This window comes from Colletes gigas, unplaced genomic scaffold (assembly GCF_013123115.1).
Source record: "Colletes gigas isolate AHSC1104 unplaced genomic scaffold, ASM1312311v1 Colletes_gigas_Sc00006, whole genome shotgun sequence".
Lineage (NCBI taxonomy): Eukaryota > Metazoa > Arthropoda > Insecta > Hymenoptera > Colletidae > Colletes > Colletes gigas.
In genome coordinates this window covers 10,560,771-10,586,128 of record NW_025106635.1, presented here as the reverse complement: position 1 = coordinate 10,586,128, position 25,358 = coordinate 10,560,771, and the positions used below count along the sequence as shown (strand labels likewise).

At 37.6% G+C, this 25,358-nt stretch overlaps 1 protein-coding gene across 2 annotated transcripts in view; it reads left to right on the top strand.

Moving 5' to 3' along the window:
• The first annotated feature begins 9,213 nt into the window (after window positions 1-9,213).
• Window positions 9,214-25,358, top strand: part of LOC122395922 — a 520,523-nt gene continuing 504,378 nt past the window's right edge. For both annotated transcript variants that reach the window (XM_043393844.1, XM_043393843.1), the window contains exons 1-2: window positions 9,214-9,362; window positions 10,915-11,264. In XM_043393844.1, coding sequence (XP_043249779.1) covers window positions 11,224-11,264 — 41 coding nt within the window. In that variant the 5' untranslated portion in view covers window positions 9,214-9,362; window positions 10,915-11,223. The remainder of the gene's footprint in view (window positions 9,363-10,914; window positions 11,265-25,358) is intronic.

Here is a 25,358-nt window from a genome sequence, read left to right as displayed (position 1 = left end):
CTATTCGAAATTCTGTCGCGCGATCCACGAAAGCAACATAACGCTCCATCGAGCGGAATTCTTCCCGGTGGAACAAAGCGAGTCACGGAAGCGAAAGACCCGCGAATCAAAGTACATCTCGTAAAAAGATAGGGGCTGCGCAAGAACACTAGACTTTTGAAGGCGCCCTAAAGTATTCTCACGACGCTAGTTAGTTAGTTAGTTAGTTAGTTTACTAGTTTGTCAGTTAGTTAGATAATTTGTAGTTTGTTCTCATCACTGATAAGTGATCTTAAGGGAGGAGACTCATGTAAAATGGTGAAACGAGAAGTGATATTTGACAATTTTTTTTGCTGCATAAGGGTTTGATGAAACTTTTCGCCACTTTACACGTATATTTTTTAATATTTCAAGATACATATATTTTTTTTTTCGTCACGTTTTGTCGACTTTGGATCAAATAATATATGTTATTGCTTATGTCGATGGCGTGCAGTCTACCATTTTTTTCCTTTAATTTAGAATACAAAATTGAAAGATATTTTGTTCATAATTTAGTATTATGCGTTGCATGAACTAACGTCCTTCATAATAATAATTATTTAAACTATGTTTATTACATAATTAAATTAGAAATTGTAAGAATCATTTCTGTTGTGATCAGAGCTGTGTATCTTCGAAAATTTTTCATTTTTTAAGGAAGATTTTAGTTCATATTACGCGTAGTACTATTATGAACAAAATCTCGTTCGATTTTTATCGAACATTTATGTAATCCTTCATTAATTCATTATTTTTTAAATGCTTTGAAAGAAAGTTGATTTCCATTTATGAATTTGGTAAAAATCTACAATAAGTAAAATAATTCAGTTGTTGGACTAAGAGTCCACTTAAGAATTATAAAATAAACGAGAAGACCATCTGTCTAATTTAATTTCGACGCGTTTATTTTATTTTCCTTGCTTAAAATTTTTGATGTATATGTTTTACACAGGTTAATTATCCGTTTGAACGTTGCAAGAGTACGTGTTCCTAGAGTGCTTCATTTTATCTTATCAAACTAGTTTATCGTTAAATCGGATTGTTGAGTCGACGGATTCCTCGTTTTAAAGCAGATAAGAATATCTGTCTTGGTTTAACAACTTGTAAATCAAACTATTAATAAGAGTCCAGTAGTTTTCGACATCAAGCATGTAAAATGTTATTAATGAATATAACAATTGAAAAGATTTACAGTTTAACCTGATCTGTCGTTCTTCTTTGGATCATTGTTAGAATTTCGACTTTACGAAATTAGAAAATTTGATGGTTACAGTTCCTTGGCTCAGAAATGATCGATTCTTCATTTGAAAGTTAACAGAGTGTTCGGCCATCCCTGGGAAAAATTTTAATGGGAGATTCTAGAGCCCAAAATAAGACGAAAATCGAGAATATCAATTTGTTGATTGAGGCTTCGTTAAAAAGTTATTAAAAAATTAAATTAAAAAACTTCTAATCATTCTGGAAAAATTATTTTTGGTTGAGGGGGTCGATTACAATCATTTTTGGTGAATAGACATACCCTCGAAATCCTAACCATTTTCGAGAAAAAAATTCGAGTAGGTGGACAGATTTTTCGACAAAATTAAAAAATTTCAAATCGTTCTGGAAAAATCATTTTTAGTTGCAGGGGTTAGGTACAATCATTTTTGGAGAATAAACATACCCTCGAAATCCTACCCACTTTTTAGAAAAAAATTCTTTACCGAGTATATACTGCGTGTGGTCGGAAATGTTTCTATAACTCTTTAACGAAGCCTCAATGAACAAATTAATATCCCTTATTTTCGTCTTATTTTGTCTTTAATATCTTAGTCTAATAACTTGTAAATCAAATTAATAATAAGAATCCAGTAGTATCCGATACTACGCATCGTGCATGATGTTATTGACGATCACAAAAATTGAAAAGGTTTACAGTTCATCCTGACCTATCGTTCTTCTTTGACTCCTTGCTAGAATTTCGACTTCACGGAACGGGAAAATTTGATGGTTACAGTTTCTTGCTTCGATTATGATCGGATTTGTTGCAACTAAGCCTCGATAAAGGATTAGGTAACAACCCGAATCGAGCGATTGGAATTTATCATGCATCCGTGTTCCCTCGTAGCTGCAGGTGGCCCATTCAGGATGCGGGATGATTGGCCAGAAGTAGTCGCTCATGAATAAGACGCAAGGACCTTTACCTCCCGCGTGGAACGATCAGTTTCAATGACGGGCTCGTCCGGGCCGATCCGTTCGGTTTCCACTGGGTCTTTCGTGTGTCCTGCGGGCACTACCTGTCCGAAGGACCGTGAAATCTCGAGAAACCAGTCTCACGGTTGTTAATATTTCCAGCCAACGGCGGGGTCCACCTGCGGCTTCTTTTTCACCGTCCTTCGTTCTTAGGGCCGCTTAAATTCACCCTAATCTGGAATCGTATCTCGAGCAACGATTAGATTAGATCCAATGGCTACCCCAGGGCGGTATCAAACGTTTGATCGCTAAATAAAATTACCAAATATCGTTAATGCACCGTTTAATTAGGTGTAAAACAAACCAGAGTTGTCATCACTTTCGACGAGAATACAATTTCCTTTTCTTCTCCCCAAAAGTTTGGGAACCTTTCTATCAAACAATTTGGTACTCTCTGCCTAGGTAGAGTGGAGTATTCGAGTCGAGAACTTGGTCAAAAGGCAATTTCGAAAATGTTATCAAAACTGTGTTTTTGCTTGCGAGAGAAAGTTAAATATTCGAGGAACATTTCTGATTTTGTTTGTTACGAGTTTTTGCAATTGCTTTTTTCTAAAGCATGGTTCGTTTATTAGAAAAATTGTGTAACTTTAGGTAAGTCTACACCTTCCAATTTCTTTTCTTCTAACTTTACTTTTTATTTATCAGGCTGTAAACACTTTTATTCGCCAGGCTAACACGATACGAATAATAGTATTACAAGCACAAAATTAAAAGTCATTTACAGTAGTAACATTTGTTTCTGAGACGTTCGAATATGTATTTCGCTCATAAGTTCGAGGCCAGTTTCTCGTCCATTGCAGATACGAATTTCAGGCCGACAAACAAAGGAACAAGTGTTCTATTATTTAACACACTAACACGATACAAATAATAGTATGACAAGCACAAAATGAAAAATCATTTACAGTGGTAACATTCGTTTCTGAGTCGTTCGATCGAACATGTATTTCACTCACAAGTTCGAGGCCAGTTTCTCATCCATTGCAGATACGAATTTCAGACCGACAAACAGAGGAACAAGCGGTCTAATATTGTTTACAATTCCAGACGCGTGACATGTTCCGTTGAAATCACTGACACGTTAATAGAAAAGTTTCCATTTCGAGGTAAAACACTCCTTTCGCGGCATTTTCCTAATTCTCGGCTATTGTTAAAGTCCTGGAACGCGCGTCCATCACGAAGAAGGATGTGACGCGAAAGCGATGAAGGAACGCGAAAGTTTCGCGCAGACAAGGCAAAGAACGGGTTTAAAAAGTTCGCGCGAAAGGGACGATAAATTTCTCCTGGGGATTGATTAACGTTAATAGTTATCTAGCGTTTTCTTAAGCGGCGCATAAAACGGAGCGTTCTTGGAGTTAATTAAAAGCAATAGTTTCAAGCCACGGGTACTTTATCCCGTCCATTTTTAGCCACGTTCGAGTTTCATTCTCAACGAAACGGAAGATTTCATGTATTCAATGTTTACAGGAAACTAGCAATCGACACTTTCACTTTGGTTCGTTAATTATCTGTGCCCACTTTTTATTAACGAAGAAAAATATACTGGTTTTTGTACTCCATTCTTATGTTATTGGTACCAACGTTACTTTGATGATATTACAAACTATACAGAAATATTATTGTTTCACGGAAGAAGTATTGTTCGATTAGCCTGCGGATCTTCATGCAAATTCATGTTTTTATTAATAAAATTAATGAAACGGGAGCTTCGTAGAGGGTTCTTTCAACCCCTAAATATAATTCGTATTAAATAATTTATATTTTACTTTAAGTATTTTCTATATTTTTTAAAAATTAAAATTTTCCATAAATGCATAAACATCATGACATAATAGAATTTTTTATTATAATTTAAGGTGGCGGTTGCTAAACAATGTATGGATAACTGGGACATTTGCCTTTAGTTTTATTAATAAATCCATTTCAGGCAGAAAGAAATTCAAACGTCGTACCGTGGACCGTGTAGCATGACTCGCATGAATCATCGTGGAATTATGAATATTCAATGACGTTGGGGCTCGATTATACCGTGTATCGTTTTCATGCTTTCGATGGGGCCACGATTAACGGAACCAACGATTTCTTAGCGAGAAGTAGGGGATGGTCATTCCACGTCAAATTGATCAGGGATCTTGTGTTGTATTTCGCGTAAAATTTTGGTTTTGACTTATCATTTTAATGGTTTGATATTTTATATACACTAGAGCTGAAGAAATTAAAATGAATAAAAATTCAGTCGAGTCAATTTTTTACAAGTTTTATCGTGTAGCTACTTTTGTACTTCTATTGTACAGTTGCTCTCACGAGGGGACAAAGGAACCAAATTTCACGACTGTGAAATTCTTTAATTAATCATAGAACCACCGACAATTATAGTGTATTAATTTGTTCCAAATTAAAACGATAGTATAATGCAATATGTTTATTCATTACCTTCTAGAATGTTTTCGAAAATTCAATCGAGTTAATTTTATACAATTTTCACTATAAATTACAAATGGGTCATTTTGATTGCTTTTGTAGTTCTAATGTTCCAATTCGAAACGAGACACTTGATTAATAATCGAATCAAACGAATTAGAAAGCATCACAAATAGTTACTGAGATCCATCAGCGTAGTATTTGAATTCTCGAAAAATTCCTGATCGATTTGAGAGTGGAACGTAAGCGATTGGTGGAGAAGGATGCGGGGATGAATCACTTTGGCGCGCGGAGAAAAGGGCGAGAAGAGACGTCGGATTGTCGCGGGGACGAAAGGTTCTGGAAGGAAGGTTGGCGAGCATCAACGTAACCGGTGCAAAGGCGATGCACCGCAGTTGCAGCAGCGGCTGCACGAAGGAAAAATCGATGCATCGCCTGCGATTGTGGCCGAGCGCCGCCGAGCCGAAGTCGGCTCAGCTGGGTCGAATACGAGGGACCAGCGTGTAAGGGTTGAGGCAGCAAATGAGCTAGATTCTCATCCAGATAAACGATATAAAAGATAAACAACTTCTGAAAATTATCATTCGACTTATACGAATAACGAGGGAAATAGAACTTTGAATTAGAATAAAATGAAAATTTCGAAGGTAATCTGGTGCTCATTGTTTAATACACGTTCACTGCTAGACCAAACTCCTCAAATTAAAAGGAAAATTAAATTTTGTTTTTACATAATTGGAATTTATTTTCACAAACTTGTTAAAATTCAAAGGCCCTACTTAGCTTTATTTTCTTTGACGTTTAAGATTGAGAATGAATTTTTTTAACTCCTCGGTGAAAAGTCGTGTCACCCATATGTGGGTGACGTGGCAGTCAATGTGTTGAACGACCATCGTGATCGTATTTTTCGTGACTCTTTGCTGTGTCTCGACAGTGACACGGATGGGTGTTTGCTTCAAGTTTCGAGCGAGTTCGAGTGAGACGATGGTCTCGAAAGAGCCGAATAATTCGGCGCGATTGCATCTCGAAAAGTGGAAAGTTCGAAATGACGAGCCACTACGTCGATTTCATGGATATCTCGACGATGCTTCGGAACTTTCTTCGCCGGAGATATCTGGGACGCGTCTTGATTGTTCTTCGATTTGAAATTTTATGCGAGAATATGCACAGTTTCCTGGAGATTCCAACCCTTTGGAAGTTTAGTCTCGAGTGTCTGAGCACGCATTTATAATATCCCTTTCATGGTACTGACAGTGGTATAATTAGAAAATTAAATTTTGTCGCTGGCCGTGACATTTGGTAAAATTGATGAAAGCAATCTTGATTTAGAAAAAAACTGTTCCAAGGTATGACAATTCAATTATCATTCGACATTGTATTCGCCTCGTGGCTCGCAGGATTTCATTTAAATTCGTTAAAGCGAAAGAATAAAACGCAAAGTGGCGTTCTTCATTATCTGCATTGAAACACACGCGAAATGGACTTTTGAAAGGGAAGGGTGCCTTTTGTTTATTTCAGCTATTGTATTAATTTTTAACATAGACGGATAACGAGTAATTGTCGTATTCAGATCTTCATCTAAATAAGTAAAAAATGCTATTGTGCTTTCGCTGAATGGAGTTACTTAAACAAATTGTACGCTTTTCGACGAGTCAAACTTCGACTTACCGTTTAAAATTAAAAATATTAAGTCACTTCAGAGCAAGTCCACGTAATAACGAAAAAATTTTGCAGTTTCGTTTTACATCGGTTTAGAAATAGAACAGAATACCAGGGGCAACCTTTAGCAGCGATCAGTGCAAGGGAAATAGAAAACTCTCGTGGGATGTGCAAATGTCAAGGGATATTCCTATAGTTTCTCGACGATGTCACTGTTAGGGGGTTCTCTTAGTATTAATATTCGGTACGGGTCAAGTAGTAATAACATTTTCCCATAATACATATATTGATAACGCTCTTAATACACGCACGGTTTCCAATTTCGTTATCCTTATGTAACTATTAGTTCGTAATGGTTATTTTTGATCATCGAATCGCGGGAGAGTGCAGCCAAAAAGTAAAAACGCACCTAATAATTTATAATATCGACAACGTCCGGACTGTCGTCGGTCGAGTACATCAATGTTTTGATGGAGTGGCTAGTTACGCTCCAATTCTGCTACGAATTAACTATCTTTTAATTCGATTAGCGTACACCAGATTGTGTAATGCCAGTTGAGCTCATCCTCTCCGTTGTCCCGAGCTTTTTATGCCCGGGTTACAGGATGTGGATGAAATCCCACAGTTTCGCGTACATGTGTTTTACGGTCTTATTTCTCTCTGAATTTCAGCGCGAACATTTCTCTTTATCGCGTCATGTTTTAAGTAGATGAAGGACGCCTTCATTATACATTACCACTAACGTTACCTCGATAATATTATCAAACTGTACAGAAATATTATTATTTCAGAGAAGGAGTGTTATTTAATAATAATCAGACTGCGGAACTTTATGCAAATTCATGTTTTTGTTAATAGAGTTAATGAAATGGGAGTTTTGTAGAACGTTATCTCAACATCTAAATATAATATCTTATTTTAAATATTTCTTATAATTTTGTATATCAAATGCATTGAGTAGCTTTTTGGAAATTAAAATTTCCCCATAAATGCGTAAACATCTGCATAATTCTTCTGATTGTTAACATGCTTTGAGCAAAGTAATACAATTTTTGTATAATCTGATTATGTTATCGAAGTAATGTTATTCATTTATTAGTGATCGATGGAATCTTGATTACCGAGGTTGTTGCAATAATCAACCTAATGAGAAACAATTCCCACAGCGTATCCCTACTACTTGTAGCCCATGCGTAGCGTCTCCAAGCTTACTTGTTGCTTAGCAATTATCCCCTCCACCTGTCGACACCATACGGTGAATTAGTGTACGAATTCAAACTTCTTGGAGTAGTCATAATAGACGAAATGTTGGGACTACACGTAGACAAATTAACGATCATTAGTTTCTTTTTCTTCGATGTACTTCATATTCCTGCTGTCGATGCCTTCTTTATGTATATTAATAATTAGCAATCGAAAGTATGCTAGAGACAAACCACAGTATTCAATATTTTCCATAGCTACAACGAGATACAAATGAAAAGAAATGTAAGTTAATGTATTATACATGTTACACTGGATTCTGTTAGGAAAGTCAAAAAATCCTGTTAGAACTGTCAATGATCAATTGTTATAGTAAGGAGCTCGCAAATTCATTTATAAGATCTAAGAATTGCCTTTCAGTAAAAGTAAAATACCTTATAACAGGCTCAACTACAACTTTCGTTATATGGGTATTCGGTACCCTCGATTATTAATACTTTCATGGAAGTAAATACTATAACATTCATTTTTATTCTGATGCAAAATGACATGAATGCTATAATTGAACTGTGCGGATCTTTATGCATTTATAGGAAATTTAAATTTTTAAAAAACTATAGAATGCACTTAGTAAGATACGAATTATTATATTTAGGGGTTGAGACACCTCTCTACAAAGCTTCTATTTCATTAATTTTATTAATAAATATATGAATTTGCATAAACATCCGCAGTCGAGCTGTAATATTCAAATTTATAAGCTACATTATCATGCATTCAATTCTATATAGTTTCTATATATTCTATATTATTTTAGATCATTCTTAAACCCCTGAGCATCGAACAGAGATAAAAAAAATTTCGATTTTTTCCATCCGTTACAATGGTTTCCCCCCTTACGTAGACTTATTTAGTTAATGTAATTATTTTTAAAATAAACTCCAAACGTGATTTGCAAATTGGAAATTTCAATATCGTCTATAAATATCTGCTTGCATTGAAATTCATCTTAAGAATCACTACTGATTCGTATTCGATTTATACTTTTCGTCCAGAATAACCGTATTGTTGCTCATACCCCCAATTGAACAGAGATAAAAAAAGATATTTCGATTTTTTCCATCCGTTACAATGGTTTCTCCCCTTAAGTAGACTTATTTTTAAAATAAACTCCAAACGTGATTTGCAAATTGGAAATTTCAATATAGTCTATAGACATCTGCTTGCATTGAAATTCATCTTAAGAATCACTATTGATTCGTATTCGATTTATACTTTTCGTACAGATTAACCGTATTGTTGCTCATACCACCAATTGAACAGAGATAAAAAAAGAGATTTCGATTTTTTCAATCCGTCACAGTGGTTTCGCCCTTTAAATAGTTCGAAAAATTAGTTTCATCATTCGTATAAACGAGGCCCCCGGAGGCTGCAGTGCCCTCTAATCCGTGCCCGCTACCGCGCAGTACGGGGGTTACCTGTATAATTCGATTGATTATCAGCGAAGTGGCCCGTGGCGCTCGGTATCGGTTGTACCTTGAGCCGTGCCTGGTCGGAAGGGGAAGTTTGTGGGGAGTAGGAGCTGGGTGGGGGAAACGAGGAGCCCGGCGAGCAGCCGGGAAGGAGTACCGCGTGTCTGCCATCTCTGTCTTTGGTTCAGTTCGAGTTCGGCGCGCAGCCGGTTCGTGTCCGTGTGTTTCGCGCGCGACTTCCGCCTGATCGCTCGTTTCTTCTCCGCGGCGACTGGCGTCGATACCTCGTCACCAGTGTTTTCTCGTCGACTTCTGCCCCCGGAACGCGGTCACCAGGTCGTGCTTCCCGATAACGTTAGTAACCGAGCATCGATTCGTAGCTGTTCGTTCATCGACGAGCTTTGGCCCGATCCAACGTGTGGCCCTTTGGCGGAAAAAGAGAGTCTTTCGACGATTCCGTTGCGTTACGAATGTCCAGGCCCCGCGGTTCCACGCCGTCGACGAGACGGTGATTCATCGCGACTATCGAACAGAGGGGTTGTTTCGCCACGTTTAGAAATTTTTCCCAACGCATCGTAGCATCGTCGTGTTGCAGGATCAGTCGCAAACGCGAACATTGCGACGTAGATTGCTCCGAAATATCGACCGTTCGACGCGTTCATGCGACGACAGTGGATCCTGCGGTCTTTGAGAAACGTCAAGACGCGATCTCGTGGGACGTGTTTCCGCTTGGGGGTTTGCTACGTTCGCGCGTCTTTTTCTTGTTGCCAGCCTTGATAGTTTCAGCGACGAGTACGAGAGTCTAGATACGTGTTTACATATCTTTGCGTGTCCGTTTGTTACGCTTTTTAACACGAGTTCTCGAGCGGAATTCGAAGTTTAGATCGTTGTTAAGGTTGTAAGCTTTCGGAGGATTTTCGTTCAGCAATTTTGGGTTAATTATCGCTCTCATTATCACGGTAATTTATTGTTTGGGACGAATGATCAGTCAGGGACGCTAGGTAGCGCTCACGCTGACAACATTGACAGCTAATTAATCAGTGACATAGGAATCTTGTGAACATGCAACGTTGGACGTTTACCGAGACGCGTCCACGAAAACAGCCGTTATTTGACAACAAAATTCTTAACTAGCCTTCCTGTATGCTGATATAGCGATCTATAATTGCTCAGTTCTTTTTTATCGTCGGTGAACAATAAAATCGTTTCTGTTTCCTCGAGAAAGGGAAGTAAGATTTTCGTCAAGTCGACAATTTTCCAGTTAATTAGCTTTGTTCGATGATTCCGATTACGTCGAGACGGTGATTGTTCATTGATAAGAGGACAATGAGAAGCTGACTCAATCTACTTGATATTAACGTTCCTTGCCTTTTGTTTTTGCTCCAAAGCGAACATTCCTATTTCGACGTCTTTTGTACCTTTCTTCTTTAAAACGGAGTACGATCGCGGAACGTTCACCTGTACTGACGCGCGAAAGACCTTATTATGCGTTAACGGATCACAGAAACGCTAAAGGTTCTCCGTCGAAACTTTTCATATCTCGAGGGAAAACTTTCGCACGTCGATAACGAAACGTCGATAACTCGACCGTTGTTCGAAAGACTTTTATTCTTCCGTCGATGTTTCACGGAACGGAGTAACATTAATAAATTACAGATCGTTTTCGATTTTCTTACAAAATCTCTCACGGTAAACAAGCGTTCGATGATAATCCAAATCGTGGATGTTAATCCCTTGCCTCACGATTTAATTTCCAACCGTGCGTGTCAAAAACGACACCAAGGTTTGGCCCGGTAGACTTATTACTGTCTTGTCTCTAAGACGCAATTGTAAGCTAAGGGGTTGAATAAACGTCGACGCTACGAATCGTGCTCGCGATTAAGAGTCTCTCGATTCTTTTTTCAAGGAACAGCGAAGATTCGCGCGCGAACGAGTGAGCCAATCCCGCGAGTCCCTCGATCATTTCGAAACGAGTTCTCCGCGAGTGACGGTCGATCGAGTGTCCACCCGGCTGAGGAATAGCGAATAATCGTCGCGAAGTAACAGAGAACAGTGGACGATCATGGTGTGACTCGGGTAGCGAAAGAGATCTTTCGGAAAGATCGACGAGGTCGACCGGTGGTTGTGTGGTGATTGGTTTTGGTGGTGGTGGTTGATACGCTCCTGGGAGTCGGAAGCCCGTTGGCACCTGGGCCTCGTTTACATCGGTTTACTCATGCTGGGAGTTTTGAAGCGGCGCTGGAAGCCATCGAAAAGGTGAGCGCTTTTTTCGAACGCACCTCTGTCAAGAACTTTCGAGGAAAATATTTATAAAAATGCTATGCACTTTGTCCAATTTCAATTGAAGCTATCGACAATTACTGTTAGAATGTACGATCGATTTAATAATTGTAAATCGCTAGCCACGACACAGTCCTTCCGGTAGTCATCGAGAATATTAGAAATTTTGTCGGGGAATAAATTCTCGTGGATTTATTATGAAACGGTAACTTTTGTCCAAAACTCTGGCCAGCGTGTAACGCGTTGCTGAATTCGTGCCGATATTGTTGTACGAAGAAATTTGTTGCAGCAATATTTACAACTCCGCCATAACTAGAACAATAGAACAATGGAACAATAGAGTAATGCGACTCTAACGAGAAGCAGTGTTACAGAGCGAGTTACAGTGCAAATAAACGGTCCGCATACCGGCGATTTTAGTTGTCGAAAAAGTTTTTAAATAATCGGATAACAGTCGCAGGGACCTTGTATGCATCAAAGAATTTCGATGCCTCGTTATTTGTCGAACGACGGTTCTCTTTTTCCTCTTTAACAGTTATATCCTGTTCGTGGAACCGTATGGTGGAACCGTCCTGTTTGAAATGTCGTTAGTAAAGAGGATCGGGCATAGGGCCATAGGTAAACACACCTGCCTTCTGGTTTCGTATTTGTCGGGAGATTGCTTCAGAGTAAACGCACCATCTCCAGAACCTTTGAAAGGATTGTCGTTTAATTCCAGCGGTGACTCCGTTCGAGGACTTACAAAAAAAAGCATTGTTCCGAGCGAAAAATTAGGCTGAATAGTTGGGGGGCCAAAATTGAAAAGGGACGCGAGAACGTTTATCCCTCGTATGCGAGTTTACGACTCGGAGTCACTCGTTTTAATTCTTCTCGTTCTTCCCGCGGTAGGAACAACGAGTTTACTCGTGCATGAATTTTACGATTCTTCGTTTCTTGGCGTTAATCCATTTTGTTCGAGGAAATGATGGCTCAGAATGTTCGTAGACACAGTAAATACGAAGGAACGGGCGAGTAGAATTTTCTAAATTATTTTATGAAGCAAAATAAATTATATCGATGTGGTATTTGTAAAGAATAGCGCAAACGCCATTGTCGTGAATAAAGAAAAATAGCGATAATGTTCATTTAATAACGCTTCTACTAAGATTCTTTTTAATTCTTTGAATTCTTGCGGTATCGCAATGTAATTTTCTCCCTGAATTAGCATTTAATTACAAGAATTGGATTAAAACCTTCAGGTTATATTGTTTCAACTCTTAAATGGTAGGGTGAAGTACGTAACTGATGGAGTAGGGTTTTGACCCTAATTAAGAATACAAGTGGAGCGTACACATTATTAAACTAAATGCTTGGTTATATATTTGTTTTAATGTTATGTTCATGAAACATAAAATCGGAATTAATTTTCTTCTCTCTGTTTTCGCATATGTATAAAAAATCCAAGATAGGAGAGGTAAAGTTTTAGAAAGAGCAATATACAGGGTATTGGGCCATCCCTGGGAAAAATTTGAATGGAAATAAGACGAAAATTAAGAATATCAATTTCTTATTAAAAAAATTAAATTACAAAATTTCAAATCATTTTGAAAAAATTATTTTTGGTTGCGGGACTCAATTATAATTATTTTTGGTGATTAGACATACCTCCGAAATCCTATCCACTTTTGAGAAAAAAATTCAAGTAGGTGTGAAAGTCGACAAAATTAAAAAATTTCAAATCGTTCTAAAAAAATTATTTTTAGTTGCAGGGGTCAATTACAATCATTTTTGGTCAATAGACATAGTCCCGAATTCCTACGCACTTTCGAAAAAAAAATTCCTTACCAAAAATATCACTCCAAAATTTCAAGCGTATATAAAACGCCATAACTTCTGAACTGATTGAGGGATTTTAATGTTTCAAAATGCAAATAACGCGTATTTTAGTGAAGAATATGCAGAAATTCTAACAATATTGAAAACGTTATTCCTTAACCCCTTAAAATGAGGAAAACCCCATGAAAATGGTCCAATTTTCAATCAGCCATAACTCCTTCAATTATGAATATATTTCAATGTAACTTTTTTTTGAAGTAGGATTCATGCGTACCTATAAAAAAGTATTAGTCAATTTTTCTACAGAGCGTCAAACAAATTTATTAAAAATGAAAAACAAATTTTTAAGAAAAATCGACAGGGGCTAGGTGCCTAAATTCTTCGACGAAAAAAAAATTTTTTAATCGTTCTATAAAAATTATTTTCAGTTGCAGGGGTCAATTACAATAATTTTTGGTGAACAGACATACCCTCGAAATCCTATTCAGTTTCGAGATAAAAATTCAATAAGTGGACAAATTTTTCGACAAAATTAAAAAATTTCAAAAAGTTTTGGAAAAATTATTTTCTGTTGTAGGGATCAATTACAATCATTTTTGGTGAACAGACCTATCCCCGAAATTCTACCCACTTTCTAGAAAAAAATTCAGTACGAGCAAAACATTAAACGTTAATAAGTTTTTAACGAAACCTCCATCAACAAATTAGTATTCTTGATTTTCGTGTTATTTTGACCTGTAGTATCTCCCATTAAAATTTTTCCCAGGATTGGCTGGACACCCTGTATACTATTTTGATCCTTACTAATTTATTTAATTTCCTATTTTTTAAATCCACCACTAAACCTAAATGAACGAAAAAATCTCCCATTATTGCTGACGGTACATCAAACAGTATTTATAATCCTTCATCAATGGCATATGAATTATGTCAACATGTATAGAATCGATTTAATATTTGGAGAACAAGCCAGACATGAAATATGAAGGAAACGTCTCTTCGACGGTACAGTGTTTGCTAAATTGTATAGTATAAGCAGCTTATGAAATAACGTTCCACTCGTTGAGATATTAGACGGTCCTCTGATTATTCTCAGTATAATAGGCAAAAGTCCTATAACTGTAATCTCGTCACGTTTATGCGCGTTTCGCCGTGGTATTAAAATTTATCCTTCGAAATACGATCGAGTGGCGCGCGTGCTAGCTAGGCGAATAAATATGGTTATCGAAACGTAACTATAATCCGTGAAAATGTCCGTGCGCGTCCTTGCGTCGTAAATTAGAATAACACCGACGACGTGGCCGCGGATCCGTGTAACATAATTGCATCTTCGTAAATAACGCTTCGACGTAAAAGCGTACGTTGATGTGTGCAACGAAGGTGATTACGTAGCCCGCTGCATAACTTTGCATGATAATGTTTACCCGGGCTAATTTAAACGAATTATCATAACACCTGCTGCGCACAGGCCCCCCTAATTAATTTTCATTCGATCACCCGTTGACTAAATCGAGAACGAAACGGTCCCCGGTCGATGGAAGACTCGCACGGTGCCATTTTTACCGTTCGAGTTCCGCCGAATTTCAGTTCGGAAAAGATGGTTCACGTTATCTTATTAAAAATATCTATATCGTGGATTAATTTATACCAGTTGGTGGACAGATACGAAGGAAACAAATAGTTTTTCTTTTTATATTTTGTCCCGCATGTAGGCTCTCTTGGTTTATCGAACAACAAAACAGTCTCTGACCCGCATGTGGATGGAGAATGCAAAAGGAAATAATGTTTATTTCCTTTGCACTTGTCAAAGCCTATTACCAGTCTGTTTATCACATCGGAATAATATGATTTATATTATCTTTGCTATTAATTCGACTCACAAGTCATCTTACAAAATTAAAATCGCAAGCATTCGAGAGAAATCGTAACGATCTGCGTCCGTAATGGTAAAATCGTGTCGTCTGATATATTCCAGATTAATAATTTAGCTAACAATTTAATTGGGGCACGCGTCGTACAGATAGCAACGAGTTTTCGAACGCGCGTTTACGGTTTTCTTTAAAAATTAATACCAGCTCGAGCTTCGCAGACGAATGGTCGATCGCGTTCGCCGCGATTTAATTTGTATAATTTGATTTAATATAAATTTTCCACGCGAGCAGCTTCGTAACGGTATTCGAAATTAAACCCGTGTTCGGTCAAAATGCTAACTAGTGCACGCGATTCCGCGTGTCTAGCGCAAGAAATGTGTGCGATGCGCTTGAAATGCAAACGCGGATGAAAACTAGTTCGTTAAGGAATTCACACACAGGAAGTGCATCGGGTGGCATGCACAACAGTTGCGGGGGAACGTTGCAAAAAGCTACGAGATCAAAAATCAACCGCGTTTCTTAATTCGTTAAATTCGAATAAATTTGTTTATTTAGCTTGTACACGTTTCTGCGCATCGTTTTGATCAATTATATTTATTAATTCTCAATTAGTTTGCAATTTTGTTCTGTATATCTTCATAAGGATGCAAACGATCGTCGATTCGAATGGTTCAATTTCCTTTACTTTGTTTCTCTTTTGCCACATTTAAGTTTGTTTCTTCTGTACACCAATTAATTGATACAATATGTATCGTATGCTGAAATTGCGCGTAAAAAAGTGTTTGCTCGGTACTGTAATTTTTCGGGGCCATTCGTGGAAGGGTTAAATAAAATATTTTCCAATATTCGGGTACAGAGTAACGCGCAATTTCGCGGCAGACAGCGTCTGTCGGGGCCATTACGGATCGACGAACGTTATTCGATAAAACCTCGGTTCTTTTTTTTTTTTGCTTCCCCGGGCATCCATCTCGCGGAAATGCATGAAACGATGAGCAACGTGAAAGGGTCGAATAGGATTTGCACGAGGGTGTAATCTCGTTCGTAATTATATCTGTCGCGCGTTAGAAACGCGCAACTCGATCAACCGTAAATCCTTCTCTCGTTTCCGGATATTCCGGGCATGACAAAAGGAAAAAGGACAAACCGTAAAGAGATTGCGAATGCCATGAAAAAGAGAATATGGCGTCTCGCCGCGGAAAATAAGGAAGGATCGTAATCGGGTTTCGTTGCACTCAGGTTCACCTGACGGTGCCACGACGGACAGAATAAGATAAGTCGAGAATAGATAGATTATCCGTGCTGACGGAACGGTATGATATTTTGCAGACCGATCTCCCAGCGGAGAACACGCGTGCAAAATTATTAAAATGCGACACGGGGCTCGAGAAGAGAAAAACATCATTTTGGAGTAAAAGACGTGTATACCATATTTCTGTAAATTGAGTAAGTTTTACGTAAGAATTGGTGCAGGGTGTCCCAGGTTTCAATGGCCAAACTAAAAAGCTACGAAACACGAAGGGAACTTATCGACAATGTTAGGGAAGGTGTTAAAAAATTCTAAAAAAATAGTAAAAAGTTGGTTCGAGCTCTGTACTTGACAGAGAATTGCCAGGGTTTAAGACAATCTTCTTGGATCGGTTAAATAATGAAATACTGATTAGCCTCGAGAAGAGAAAAATTATTTTGGAATAAAAGACGTGTGTACCATATTTCTGCAAATTGAGTAAGTTTTACGTAAGAATTCGTACAAACTAAAAAGCTACGAAACACGAAGGGAGTAGCACTTATTGAACGGTGTTAAAAAATTCCAGAAAAAATAGTAGTAAAAAGTTGTTTCTAATTCTGGACTCGACAGAGAATTGCCTGTGTTTTCCTTGCCAGGGCTTAAGGCAATCTTCTTAGGCCGGTTAAATAATGAAATACTGTGGGAAAAAGGTAGAAAACTAAAACGAATGGGCCAGCGATTTTCAACGGAATCTCCTTGTCCGGAATTTCATTGTGCTCGTACGTAACCCAGGGCAGGTGAAATTCCACCAGCGAATCCGAATGGTTTCTTTCCTCCAGCGTCAATTAGAAGTCCTCGCGAACGAGCAAGAAATCTCGCTCTATGGAACAGCTAAATTCCGACCGAGTTTCTGCGCTGCTGCAGTCGCTGTCGAAAGTTTTTTTTTTTCTCTCTCGCCGAACAAAGATGGATACGATGCACTTCGGAGCGATCGTTCGGGCGTTTCGCGTTTTCGTGCGTTGCCTGTACGGAGGAAAGGCATCGGGGCATTTGATCCTTTGAAACCTACGAATTTTTAGATCTCGACCAGCGTTTCGGCGCGAGAAATATGGGTCACGCGAGAACTTTTTCTTCGCGGGAACTTATTGTTCCAGTTCTCGTTGTTCAAAGTGGTTTTGGCCATCGAGAATTCGCCTTGTTAATTTTATTTCAATGGAAATTACATTATTTCTTCCGCGAACGTTAAGGGATTTGATTGCTTGGGAGTTTTCATAATTTTTATTTAATTTTGTCGATGATAGTCTATTTTTTTAATTTAAATTATTTAGACTCGTTAACAGAGTTTATTAGGCTTGAGATCGAGTATGCAATGCAAAAGATTGTGTAATTATAATTGTCGAAAGGAATGTAGGCTTTGTGATTTTTCGTATGGGAAAAATATATGTTGTAATTTTAATGCAACCACTTTTTCTACGGCTATCGATTACGTTACAAACCTTTTTCAGCGAAAATAAGGGATTTGGTTGCTTGGGAGTTTTTATAATTTCTATTTAATTTTGTCGATGGTGGTCTATTTTTTTCTTTAAATTATTTAGACTCGTTTATACTGTGCAGTACAGGATTGTGTAATTATAATTGTCGAAAGGAATGTAAACTTTGTGACTTTCCGTGTAGGAAAAGTATACGTTGTAATTTTAATGAAACCACTTTTTCTACGCCTATCGATCCTTCTTATCAGTGTGCGTATAATAAGAGTATTAAATACCAGGCACTAAAAAGCGTTACGTCATTGGTTTTATGGTGTAAATTGAGCCGCTGTTAAATCTTAATAAAGCGCTGTGTTTCATAGTAATCCGACATTCATTTCAAAATCGAATTCAGTCACTGACTGATACGTGTGAATAACACCTACGAACGTGACAGTAAGTCTTGAATATTACGTCATAAATACAATGTCAGTTTCTATTGAATATTTGACTGCTTGGCCGAATAGACTGATGTTCCAGCATTAAATATGAAATATCTTGATTTATTTACTTTGGTACTTCCATACCTTGAGCGTATATTTATAGCTATTTCACGTAGAACGTAATCTCGGTATCAAAATTTTGTTTACATTCCTAACACTAGAACTAACTGGCCAAAATGACCCATTCGTAATTTCTAATAAAAATTGGAGTTCTCTATAAGAAAATGAATAAATATTTATTTCCATTATAAATGCCCTGGAGTATCTATCGTTTTAATTCCCTCGGTACAAATAAATACACCGTAATTGTTGTTAGTTCTAATGTTAAAAATTTAACACAGCAGTGCAATTTGTATAATTATGTAATTGTCGTCAATTCTAGTGTTAAAAATCTGTTACACAGTGTTTAATCGAAGCATCGAATCCTTAGTATGGAAGCATTTGGCTTCCAAGTGACAATCGGATGCAATTCATTTGAGTCAAAGAGAAATAGCGGGAGCTTTTAAATATTTCTCGAAATTTATGCGACAGGGATACGAGATATTTGGTCGTAGCCTTAGACCGTTGTTACATCAGCGGAATTTCTTCGGTTAGCGAAGCCCGCGGTTCTGCGAACACGTTCTCCAACGCGAAGAGAAATTATGCAGAGACGATCTAACTTTAGAATTTCGTTCCGCGGCTATCATCGATCGATCCTTCCTTCTTTCTTCCCGCGGAAATTTCTACGAGAACCTGCGAACCTTCGACACAGATTCGTAGTTAATAAATCACCGTGTTGTATTGGAATTTCACAAATATAATGTGTTTCGGTATTCCTTTTACGTATAACTCTCGAAATTTTATATGTTGGATGTTTGGTGAAGATGATCACAGTTCTCACTGTCGGTTACAGAATGACAAAGACAATACCTAGATTTTAGATAGATAGACTGAGAATCTTTATACAAATTCGTATTTTTATGAGAGCTTTATAGAGGGTTGTTTCAACCCCTAAATATAATAATTTGTATCATACAAATATTAAGGACATTCTGTAGTTTTTTGAATATACACAATCTGGTCATCAGTTTAAGGACCAACAGAATTAAATTTTGTTTAATAGATTATTATTTACTTGAAATGAAACGATGTTAACCTGCTCCCTCATTTGCTGCAGCAGTTAATCGTTTTCCCGATATCCTCTGGAATTTCCCCTTTTCCCAGTTATTTAATGAATTATTGAAAATGTCCTTCGTTGTTTTCGTCGAAGAACATTTGGTGTGTTTGTTTATCCTTTTAAAGATTCGAGCGTAACTACTACTTAAATCGATCGTCAAACAGAAGGGAAGCACGAGTTCCAAGCGTTTCGCGTCCTTGTCCCTTGAAAAGTTGGGACGTTCTCGACTTTCTGTAACAACACTCTCGGTTCCCCTTCGTTTTGAAACAGTATTCGAAGCTTGGTCGCGACGTGTTTATACAGAGTTCGATATTCGAGCCACCGGCCGTACTTGTTTACCGAGCCAACTTGCATCTTGTTTTCAAACATTCATTTGACAAATGAAACCCGTGAACGCATAATATCGATTATTTAAAATTAATTTCCAATTATCTCGCGATACTTTCTCTCGACCTCTTTAGACAGCTTTTGCAATATTATTCGTTTGTTAGAAATGGTACGAGATTTCTAACCTAATTAATAGTTTTTGGTAGATGATATGTAAGAGTTGTGCATAGTACTTGTGTGTCATCGAGGCTAGAATTCTGCGCGCCCGTCCACCGAGTAAAAATAGCGAAAGCCGAGCAGAGGACGATTTCGTGTCCACCTAGAAACGCGAAATTCCGTCGACCAGAGTATGATAAACTTAACCGTACGTCGACGACTCTGTCCTTTAAACCAGGGCTTGGCAAACCACGAGACACTAGGCAAGAATGATTTTTAAACGAATTTCGTGACCAGAATCGCGGAACTCTTGGTAGAGGAGCTTTGAAAATCCTTAAAATAAATTTTATTAGAATACGGACATAGTAATGCATAATTACCTTATAGAAAATACGGAACCAACCTGATTGTGAAACACGCGGAACTCACGACTTATAATTATACCGCGGGTGTTCATAAAAATCTTTAGAGAGAAAGGAAAACTGGGACTTAGAGTAAAATTTGTTTGGTCGAAATTTTAAAAATCTTTTATTTTACATAATTCATACAGAAATTTTAGTTCCCAAGGAGCTACAGTAAAGTAAGATACAAATTATTATATTTAGGGGTTAAGGTAACCTTCCACAAAGTTTCCGTTTCGTTAATTTTGTTAATAGAAATATTAATTTGCACAAAGATCCAGTCTACGCACAGGCTACAGAAAGATCACAGGCGTTGTGATCTCTGATCTATTTTCGACGATTAATCGTCACATTGCACTGGAAATTGAACGCGGAAATTGAGTTCTACGGTGCACGAGGAGTGTTTCTGAAACAGGTGGAGCGCTACGGGTGGTGTTCGCGTTGATGGGGGCCCTTTCTCGTCCACGCGAGTAGTGTACGCTTGTAAAGTTTGGCCACCTATTTCAGAAACATCGTATCGTAGAAAGTATAAATCTCGTGGCTGGCTGATGGACGCGAACCGAACGCTGGTTTCGAGTGCGTTGTTCCATTATCGTTCTGGGCGCGGGCAACTTACGATCAGCCAGGCATAACAAACAAATTCTGTCGGTGGAAACGCTTTTCGTCTGCCAAGCCACCGGTCCTCTCCTCTCTCTCTCTCTCTCTCTCTCTCTCTCTCTCTCTCTCTCTCTGTCTCTCTATCTGGCGGATAAATTTAATTGCGAGAGAGGCTGCCCCGGCCACCGTCGCCGAAGAATGACCTTACGACCGGCTCACCTTGGCGGTAATCATGCCTTGAATTATTCAAGTTCCTTCGCTGATAAGCGACCGTGGATAATATATCGCTTCTAATTAGCGTTTGTCCGTACCGAAAAGAAAGCTGGGAGATTCGTATCCTTAGATTCATTACCACGCCGGGGGAAGATCGTTAGATCTCGCCAGGGCATACACGGTGATCTTTTCGAGCGTATCGTTGTACCATCGGTAATTAATGGCGGGGATCGTGTTCGATTTGGGCAGTTCGTTCCAATCGGTGTTGCAACGTTAGAATGACGCACACGGTCTATCGAACGATGCACAATACGGTCTCTGCGATAATGTTTGACGTATCGTATACTGTATACAATGGGAAATTGAAAATTAAAGTAGGGAAGGAACGGTTCTTTATAATCTTTGTTTTTAGTCTTTTTAATCTTTATAATCTTGATAATATCGAAGTAGATATAAATTCGATGAGAATAGAGTTTCATCAGATTTTCTATTGGGCAATGTGTTAATAAATAACTCGTGTTTTTTCTTATTGAGATGATATATTGTTCTGAAATAATTGGATTGATAAAGCTAGTAATAGAAAGTGCGTTTCATGAAAATATAATTAGTAAAATTCTGAACCGGGAATTTTATTCATAGTAAAATAATAGTCTGCGAACGTCGAGAGCCGCATCGTAGACGCGCTATGGCCACGTCTGTTCTATAAATATACAGTATATTAATGTGCAACGTTATAAATGTTACGTTATAGCTCTTATTTAGATCAATGGCACTTTTCACAAAGATAGAAGGAAACAGTGTTTTTTCTAAATTTTATTAAAATTCATATTTATTTGGATGAATTTTTATAGTATATTTTAATGGAAAAGAATTGTTATCGTTGCGAACATTTTTGAAAAATATTCCTCTCTGATAGTTCAAAATTTGCGTAACGAAATATCTACAGGAATAGTTATTTCAGTTATCTTAGTAGGGTAAGCGTTATAAAATAAATAGAACGGTTATATCGCGTTTATGGTGCATCGAGTCAAATGGATTCTCGCCTTTCTAGGAGAAAGTCATCAGCACTTGTACTAATTAAGAGGCCTGCCCGAAAGAGGCAGGGTTTTGATCGATGCCAAAGCTGGCGACTTTCTCCTGGAGGTGCAAGGATCAATTTAGTTTTATTTCGTAATAAAATATTATATTGTTGCAAATTTAAGTGATATAATTTCTTGGTATACTTTTCATTCAACCGGGCAACAAAAAATCATACGCTAATTTTTAAGGGTTGTAAAGAGGAAGCTTCTCCTTTTTAGCACATTCTAAAAGAAATTGCAAAAAAAATTTTATCAAACTACGTGGAGTCTTTCGAATTGGCAAAATTTTGGGGAAAAAAATTCATTCGAGGGTCGTAGAAGTGGAAACTTTGCCTTTCAACACTTTTCAGTTTAATACTAAGATAATTAATTCTCCAGCTGAAATGTTAAAAGAAATGAATCTGAATAGGATTTACGAATTTTAAAATTTCCACGAAAATGATTACTAGGACAGATTTTAATTGAAATATTTCTTTTAGTTTACAATTCTTTTGAAATCAAAGTTAAGAGAACAAAAAGCAATTTTTTGGCTCTGAAATGAGCGATCCTTTAAATTTCGAGCGTATCCTGTCGCTCGAACGACCGAATAATTAGTTCTCGATTTGAAATGTTAAAAAAAACAAATTTGAATAGGGTTCATGAATCTTAAAATGGCCACGAAAATGATTACTAGCACAAATTTTAATTGAAACATTTCTTTTAGTTTACAATTCTTTTGAAATCAAAGTTAAATGAACAAAAAGCAATTTTTTGGCTCTGAAATGAGCGATCCTTTAAATTTCGAGCGTATCCTGTCGCTCGAACGACCGAATAATTAATTCTCGATTTGAAATGTTAAAAAAAACAAATTTGAATAGGGTTCATGAATCTTAAAATGGCCACGAAAATGATTACTAGCACAAATTTTAATTGAAACATTTCTTTTAGTTTACAATTCTTTTGAAATCAAAGTTAAATGAACAAAAAGCAATTTTTTGGCTCTGAAATGAGCGATCCTTTAAATTTCGAGCGTATCTTGTCGCTCGAACGACAGAATGCTCGGTTCAGTTCGTAAGAATCGAGGTTTCATCGTCCGAAACAAGGAGCTACCGGATCGTTTGGTGTATCCGGACAGCTTCAGCAACGCGTTCGCGGCTCTTTATGGTTCTCTAACGACGCGTCGTCGTTTGTTCAGCGACTACGCGCGAGTTCCAGCATGGTTTACGAGAGTTCTGCGACGATTCCGCGCGAGTAGGCGAGCGGGACGGTATTTGCATCCTCGCGCCGGTACGGGAAGTTTAAATAGCCGTGGTATTGTTTTCTCGTGCCGGCTTTAGACGCGGATGAACTTATCCCTCCTTACCTCACCTGCTCTTTTCACCTTTTCTCGGCTGCCACGAATCGCGGGCCCATCGCGGGTCGAATCAAAGGTCACCGTGCACAGTTGGTTCTGTTTAGTCGATAATACCGGGGGATCACGAACAGGGTCGTGTGCGAAATTCCGTATAAGGGCGCACGTTCTCACACGAGCCACCAGCATCTCGAGAGCTTCTCTTCTTTCGCTCGGAAAACGCTTCCGTTTCTGTTCGATCACGATCGAGAGCCACAACTCGCCAAACACGATCTTCAATCCGAAAATTTAAAAAAAATTTTTAAATTAACCCTTTAATATTTGGTTATTTTTAACTAGATGTATCGTATCATTTGTTAAATTTTTATGTTTCACATGGAATTTTAGTTAGGAGCAACATAAATGCTGTTATTTTAGTAGAAATGAATCGAAATAAAATAAGGAATATTTAGCGATTATTCTAATTGTGATACAAAATAAAAGAGGTTGAAAATCCTTGTTTTATATGGTTTAATAAAATTGAAAAATTTTAAATAAAATAGCTAATATTTTGCTTGAAGTGATTGTCAGAGACGAACTTCAACCTGAAAATTAAAAAACAATCTGTATTATGCAAGGTTTGTCTGTTGGAGAAATTAACTTTAAATGGTGAAAATTAATCCTCTGATATTCTTGTTTCTTTTAGTAGAAATAAAACGAAATAAAATAAGGGAAATTTAGCGATTACTGTAACTGTGTCACAAAATAAAAGAGATCCTTGTTTTAGATGGTTCGTGAAATTTATCAATTTAAAATAAAATAACTAATATTTTACCTGAAGTGATTTTAATTGCCTCAGTCTCTGTTCGTTATTACTCTCACAATTTCACAAGTGTTTCCTTTGGAACAGCTTGCACACTGGTACAGAAATCCTGCATAGTATCTGCATTCATTCAACGTAATCGATGTATAAAAAATGTTTTAAAAAACCGTGCCGTTCGCTCATCTTTTTTCGTCGCAGTTACCGTATCGCCTCGTTGGGGTCTTTCACTCGTATTTTTGTGAATGAACGTACAGACGCCGATTGCGACATTCCGCGGATGAATGGAAGGAGTTCAAGAATGAGCTGGCAATATCCTTTCCTTCTCTTTTTCCGTGTCGCAATCGTTTGACCGGCCAAGTGCTGTTGCATTCTTTCTTTCGAACGTCGGCGATGAAATATGGCGCGGGGGGAGCCAGCTTAGGTTTAATCACTCGAAACGGCCCATCACCGACACCCTCATGGTCATTGATTAATCAGAGAGCAACGAAATTTTGAGGAAAAACTAGTATTTCATACGATCATCGCGAAACCATCGATTTCGTATAGAGTGAGTCGAGTTTGTTGGTGAGTCAAGGGGGGATTTGATAATTTTTTTACAGCATAAGGGTTTCATGAAACTTTCTGCCACTTTCCACATATATTCTTTAACATTTCAAGGTACAAATATCTTTTTTTCGTTACGTTTTATCGACTCTGGGTGAAATAATACGGCGTAGCAGTCTAGCATTTTTCTCCTTCGATCTAGAATAAAAAATCGAACGATATTTTGTTCATAATAGTACTACACGTCGAATGAACCAACACTCTTCATAATAATAATTATTTACGCTATGTTTATTGCATAATTAAATTAGAAATTTATTGCAAGAATCATTTTTTTTTGTGTTCAGTTAATTCTTGATCCGAAGTCGATAAAACGTAACGGAAAAGAAATATTTGTATCTTGAAATGTTAGAGAATATATGTAGAAAGTGGTGAAAAGTTTCATCAAACCCTTGTGCTGTAAAAAATTTGCAAATATCACTTCTCGTTTTACTATTTTACGTGAATCTTCCTCCTTAAACAATTTAAACGAAGTCCTTCACGAATATAAGTTCATTAGTACTTGCCCTGTATGTGCAATGTTTTG